The 7,306-nt window shown below is 39.5% G+C and overlaps 1 protein-coding gene across 1 annotated transcript in view; it reads left to right on the top strand.

Moving 5' to 3' along the window:
* RNF175 (ring finger protein 175) overlaps window positions 1-7,306 on the top strand; it is an 85,011-nt gene that overhangs the window by 58,184 nt on the left and 19,521 nt on the right. The window contains exon 4 of the mRNA XM_006884497.1: window positions 5,929-5,948. Coding sequence (XP_006884559.1) covers window positions 5,929-5,948 — 20 coding nt within the window. The remainder of the gene's footprint in view (window positions 1-5,928; window positions 5,949-7,306) is intronic.

Consider the following 7,306-nt stretch of genomic DNA (forward strand, 5'->3'; position numbering starts at 1 on the left):
CCACAGTTTGTTATGATCCACACAGTCAAATGCCTTTGCATAGTCAATGAAACACAGATAGACATTCCTGTGGTATTCCCTGCTTTTAGCTAAGATCCATCTAACATTAGCTACAATATCCTTAGTACCATGACCCCTTCTAACCCAGTCTGGACTTCTGGCAATTCTCTGCTGATTGTTCCAGTAGTTTTTGGATAATCTTCAGTAGAATCTTGCTTACATATGAAATTAATGATATTGTTCTATAGTTTCCACACTCTGTCGGATCACCCTTCTTGGGGATGGAAACAAATATAGATCTCTTCCAGTCAGTTGGCCAAGTGGTTGTTCTCCAGATATCTTGGCATAACTTGGTGAGCACGTCCAGAGCAACATCTGTTAGCTGAAATATGTCAATTGGTATACCATCTATTCCTGGGGCCTTATTTTTTGCTATTTCCTTCAAAGCACCTTGAACTTCTTCCTTGATCACCATGATAATGGGTGACTGGAATGCAAAAGTTGAGAACAGAGAAGAAGATTCAGTAGTTGGAAAACATGGACTCGGTGACAGAAATGGAGCTGGAGAGAGGATGATAGAATTTTGCACAAGCAATGACTTGTTCATCGCAAGTAAGTTTTTTAAGAGACATAAACGCAGGTTATATACATGGATTTCACCTGATGGTATGCATAGGAATCAGATCAATTACATCTGCAGAAAGAACTGCTGGAGAAGTTCAATATCAGCTGTGAAAACTAGGCCAGGAGCTGATTGTGGAACAGACCACCAACTACTCATGCAAGTTCAAGCTTAAGCTGAGGAAAATTAAACCAAGTCCCTGGAACCAAAATATGACTTCAAGTCTATCCCACCTGAATTTCAGAACCAGCTCAGGAACAGGTTTGAGGCTTTGAACACTAATGAGCAAAGGCCAGATGAGTTGTGGGAGGATATCAAGGGTATCATCCAGGAAGAGTGCAGACGGTCATTGCAAAGACAGAAGAGGAAGAGAAGACCGAAATGGATGTCAGAAGAGACTCTGAAAACTGCACTGGAACATAGAGAAGCCAAAGCACAAGGAAGAATTCAAGATACTAAAGAGTTGAATAGAAGATTTCAAAAGGCAGCATGAGACAACAAAGTAAAATAGCACAATGAAATGTGCAATGAGTTGGAGTCAGAAAATCAAAAGGGCCTAACTCGTTCAGCATTTCTTAAGCTCAAGGAACTGAAGAACAAATTCAAACCTCGAGTTGCTATAATCAAGCATGCTTTAGGCAGAATATTAAATAATCCAGGAAGTTTTAAAAGAAGATGAAAAGAATATACTGAGTCACTGCATCAGAAAGAATTGGCAAACATAGAAGGATTTCATGAAACAACATATGAGCAACCTATTATATAGATCACATAAATCAGAAAGCTCAATCCAGGCCTCCCTGTGCTCCTAACTGTACCTGGGTTATGATCAACCTCCTCCTTTCACATATGCACTACAACAAACTGAAAGAAATCAATCTCTCTTGGTACCTGCAAATCCATATTATACTGCAGAAATGTCTGACTGGCTTCAGGTTTTAACTGGAGCCCCTGTGAAATATGAACTCTTCCAGCTGCCTGACCTGGACACATACCAGGGAAAGCAGAAGTTGCTCTTCAAGAAACAACTGCAACATATTGTTAAAATGTATGAAGCTTACAGATAAGCTCTTCTCACAGAGCTGGAAAGCAGAAAATAGAGAAAGTGGTGTGCTCGGCGACCAGGCAAGAATGCCCAAGTCAGTTTTTTTTTAAGATAAAAATTCACATTTTATAATGGCTTTAGTTAAACTATTTTCACAGATGAAAAACCGCAAAAAAGGACTGTGATTAATGAGGGCAGCTTACTTTTGGGAAATTCTACAGTTCTAATTTTACAAATATTTTGTTATTAGAGATATGATTTTACTGAATAAAGAGATGATTATCCCTTTAGGAGCTAATACTATATATATAGTATTATATATATATAATACTATATGTATAAATATATATATTCTATTATATATTATATATATAATACTATATATATAAATATATAATACTATATATTTGGAAAGTATTTTTAATATTTTTGGTGAAACAAAAATGCAGCAAAAAACTGTCATTATTAATAGATAATATCTAGGAAATTATTACTTGATTACTTTTTACACTAGCAGTTCTTCCCATTTTTAAAAAAAAAATCTCTTATAATAGTAGGATCTTCTTAAAATCTATACAGTATCTAAAATATGATGCTTATTGACTTAATGTGGAGTTTCATCTCTAGTAAGATAATTCAAATATTACATTGGTACAGTTTAAACAAAGTAATAGTTGGGACCTTACAGTGATAAATTTCTATATATAGTGTAGGGATCCTCGCCCCAGCTCCCCAAAAGTGAGAAGGCATTTTGAAGTGTGTTAAGAGTATATATTTTAGCTATAGGCCCTCTATGAGGTGGATTGATTCAGTGACTGGGATAATTGGGATGGGAGTGTCAGAGACAGTGCGATTGGCACAGGACAGAGCGGAGTTTAAAGGTGTTGTACATAGGGTCGCTATGAGTCGCAGGCGACTCGACGGCACATAACAACAACATATTCTTCAGGGTGGTGATTTGTTGAGTGTTGTTCTAATGTGTTGTATTGCCTTGTGTTCTGGTATGTTCTTCTGTTGTGTTGTGTCTTGTGTTTCTCTATATTGTGTTGTGTTGAACCAAGCGTGCCTTCAAGATTGCAGTGCACTTTCTCACCACTAGGCCACCAGAGCCCTCTATTTTTTTTTATTGTTCACCTTTTATTATTGTTATTATTAATTGCACAGATTTTTAAAAATTAATTGTCGTATGTTTTCTACTCTCCTCCCCTCCCGCTCTCCCAATCTCCCCCACAAAACACCCCTTGTTCCAGATTGTTCTTATACATATAAGGCATAATCATATACAGCTTTTGAACCATCCTTCCCTTCATCTCTTCCAATGCAATGTTCATTATCTATCCACTCTTTCCCCTCGCCTTCCCCAACCCCCTCCGTATCTGTCCTATTTTATAACAGCAGTGTTCTGCAGCAACCCAATTGCCTATCAACAAATGAATAAGTAAAAAAAAAATATGCTACATTCACACAATGGAATACTATGCAGAACTGGAAAACAATGAAATAGTAAAACATTACCCAACACGGGGGAAACTTGAGGATATTATGCTAAGTAAAATAGCTCAGTTACTAAAGAACAGATATTGTTCACCTTTTGGCCTTTCGTTCGGCTGAAAGTTAAACCATGATGTTGAGTTCAGTCCCAAGCATCAAGGCCATGGTTGGTGAGCCCTCTATTTTTACAAAAGCTAAATGGGCAATTTCTTCCTGTTCTATTAACTGCCTCTGAAAACTTGATTCAGCAGAGATTATGGAAAGAGGCATAAGATTGTTGATGTTAAACAGGTCTTGACAGAGTATCAGAAAGATGCTTACTTATGTCTTATTGACTATGAAAAGGCATACCACTATGTGGATCATAATATGATAATGTTATGAATAATATTGAGAAGAATGAGAGCTGCAGAACATTTAATTTGATTATGTGCTACCTACCCATTATAAAACAGTCATTTGAACAGAACAAGAGGATATTTCATGGTTTAAAGTTAAGAAAAGTATGCATCAGAATTGCATCCTTTTCCCGTACGTATTCAATCTTCATGCTGAGCAAATAATTTGATAATTTGGACTGTATGATGAAGAATGTGGCACCAGAATGGCAATGTCGCCCATCAGAGATTGCTACCCCATGGAAACAGCCAGAGGCCTTCATCCAAGCTTATTGGAGGGAGAGGTAGGGGAATCCCATATTGGGCAAGACTAAAAAGATCTTTGTAACACTGGACTAAAGATACAAGGCTGAAGGTCTGTGAGCACTTTTCACAAGCTGTCCTCACCGAGAAGTTGTATTCCATTAACTTCCCTAATAAGTGTCATAATCATTAATATTGTTTGGTAAGGTTGGTATAGCAATTGCAACAGATTATTCATACCCCATAAAGCAGTATAATTCGTGTTGGAATTAGTAAAAGAAGTAGGGGGGTTAACATGGGCAACATGTATGACTTCATAAGAAATGGGTTTGTATTGTGGATGTTTTTGATGGAGACATTCCCTCTTTGTGGAGTGAGTAGAGGTCAAACATAGCCGTCTCCACACTGTACTTGCTCTCTTTACATGGAGGAAGACTCACTGACAACCTACATTATGCAGATGACATACCTTGCTTGCAGAAAATGAAGACTTAAGGACTTACTGAAGAAGATCAAAGACTACAGCTTGCACATGGATTACATCTCAACATCAAGAAGACAAAAACCTTGACCAATAGGCAACATCCTGATAAAGATTGAAGTCATCATTGATTTAATTTTAGTTGGCTCCATAATCAACACCTGTGATAGAAGCAGTTAAGAAAGGAAAATATATGTTCGTTGGGAAAATCTACTGTTAAAAAGCCTCTTTTAACGTTGCTAAGGAGCAAGGATGTTAGTTTAAAGACTAAGGTGCACATGATCCGTACCATGATACTTCATGTGCATGTGAAGGTTGGATAAGGAGTGAAAAAAGAATATTTAAGGAGAATAAATATCTTTCAATTGTGGTCTTGGCAAAAAGTATTGAATATACCGTGGTCTGAAAAAAAAAAAAAAAACCAACAACAAACAAACTTGGAGAAAGTACAACCAGTGAGTTCCTAGAGGTAAGGATGATGAAAGTTTATCTCCCTTATTATGGATATGTTGCCAGTAGGCACTGGTTCTTAGAAAAGAAGATCATGTGGGGGAAAAGAAAGGATCAAGGAAAGAGAGGAAGACTCTCAATGAGATAGGCTAATATCAATCAAATGGGTGTACGCATGATGGAGATTGTAACGATGAGGCAGGATAAGACAAGATTTCAGTCTGTTGTTAACAGGGCCACTATAAGTTGTAGTTGACTTAAGGGCACTTAGCAACAACAACAACTGTGGGACTCAGACTGCCATGGAGTTGATCCCAACTCAGAAGCACATATAGGACAGAGTTGAACTGTTCATCAGGCTTTCCAAACCTGTGAATCCTTGTCTTTCTCCCCCTGAGCCACTGATGGATTCTAACTGCCATTTGGTGGGTAGTTGAATGCTTTAATCACTGTATCACTAGGATTCTTTTAACTGTAGGACTACTAACCAAAAACTTGCTGGTTTGAAATCATCAGCCTCTCTGTGGGAGAAAGATATGGCAGCCTGTTTCTGTAAGGATATACAACCTTAGACAAACCCTGTGGACAGTGACCCTATTCCCTGGGTCACTATGAGACAGAATTGATTAGACAGTAATTTGGGTTCTTTTTCCTTTTTTTTTTTTTGTTTTTGTTTTTTTTTTTAAACTGTGGGACAGAGTATCAGAGAAGGAAAGTGAATTTCCCCATTTCCTTTCTATGACAGTTGAAGTCTGTCAAGCAGTAAAGTTCATTAAGAAGGGACAGGTCCTTGGAGAGGGACATCATGCATGGGAGGGTGGAGGGACAGTGCAGGAGGGGAAAACCCTCTGTGAGGTGGATTGATTCAGTGACTGGGGTAATCGGGATGGGTATGTCCGAGGCAGTGTGATTGGCACAGGATAGAGCAGGGTTTAGGGTTGTTGTACATAGGATCGCTATGAGTCGCAAGCAACTCGATGACACATAACAACAACAACAACAAACAGCCACAAAGAAGAAAAAAAAATTGGTCTGACCAAATTAATTCCAACCCAAAGGCCAACTTTCCTCTGTGGAGGCTGCTTTGAAGCAGTAACACTTCTGTTTTTCTGGCTCATCTGAGACCTATCAGAGTTGGTCTGAGCAGCAAGGACGTTCTGTGAGCTAGAACTCCTGGTTTCATGCCCCCAATAAACAGGAAGATTTGGAAGAAAGAGGGTAAGACTTGGGAAATCTAACACATTCGTGGTAATAAAATATATTGAGTGTTTATTCTGCCACATTCCTTAAACCTTAGTACATTATCTCACATAATCTTTAGAACTTCTTTAAGAGCTGGTGTTCACAGCCTCACTTTACAGATAAGAAAACCATGCAAAGAAATTTGTGTAAGTTGACCACAATCCCACAAGCAAGTCCAGAATCAAGCCAAATGCTGCCTGCTAGCGAAGCCCAGTGTTTTCAATAGCAGCCAGTGGCATAATTAAATCAGACAGCTTTGCTCAGAGAAGCTCTTCTGTTTAGAAAGTTGTTGGCCATGGAAGATTTCTACTGATTGAAGATTCTGAGATGGATCCCTTCGGGCAAGGAGAGAAGACCCTCAAGGAATGCACACTGTGTGTTAGCTGATGTTGGGGTGGAGCAGAGTGAAGCCAGAGGCAAGAATGACGAGGTTTCACCTCATATACTGTGGGCATGTTGGTAGGAGTTGCTATTTCTCAGAGAATGACATGATGCTGGGAAGGGTGGAGGATCAGTGAAGGAGAGGAAAACCCTCAACCAGGGGAATGACACGGTGATTACTGCAGTGGGCTCTTGTGTGTCAGGAAATGTGAGGATGGTGCAGGCTAGAACAGGGTTCAGATCTTTTGTTAATAGGGTCGCTATGAGTCATACTCAACTCCATGGCAACTAGCAACAACAACAACATCTTCATTTCAGACAATAAACACCTTGATCTGACTACGCTGGACAATGATCCAAACTGCTCAGCACTGGTGGAACAGACAAATGATGATCCAAGCAGTCAATGAGGGGAAAGACCCCAAAAGCCCTATATGGCACCCATTGCAGGTGACAGGCTCACAGTGACTGGGCAGAAGGGTCTTCATCAGATTTGGTCACTCATGGATGTCTCTCCCTCCACACCCACCACTCATCCATTATTCATTACCTACTCCTCCCACTGGGCAGGATTATACCTCTTGTGTGGAGGTTTTTGTTATGTACTATATAGTCAGTACCAACTCATAGTTGATCTTCCAGTGAGTTTCCAGAGGCTGTAAATTGCACAGGAGGAGACTGACCATCTTTCTCCCACAGAACCTCTGTGTGGAAGACGGGCAGATAAATCTCCACAACCCTTGCATGTCAGTTGTTTGGAAGACCGAAAGTACCCCACCACAGACATAGATGAGGGAGAGAACTGTTTAAAAGGGATATAAGATTAGGTATTGTTGTCATGACAGGAGTCCAGAACTAGGGCTGCATAGTGGAGTGGACTTGGGGGGAGGGATTATATAACAATGGAAGAACTTTTCTTTCACTTTTCAAAGAGAACAGCGAACTGGGGGGGG

The sequence above is a fragment of the Elephantulus edwardii genome, unplaced genomic scaffold, assembly GCF_000299155.1.
Source record: "Elephantulus edwardii isolate Elephantulus edwardi_28Jun2011 unplaced genomic scaffold, EleEdw1.0 scaffold00034, whole genome shotgun sequence".
Taxonomy (NCBI): Eukaryota; Metazoa; Chordata; class Mammalia; order Macroscelidea; family Macroscelididae; genus Elephantulus; species Elephantulus edwardii.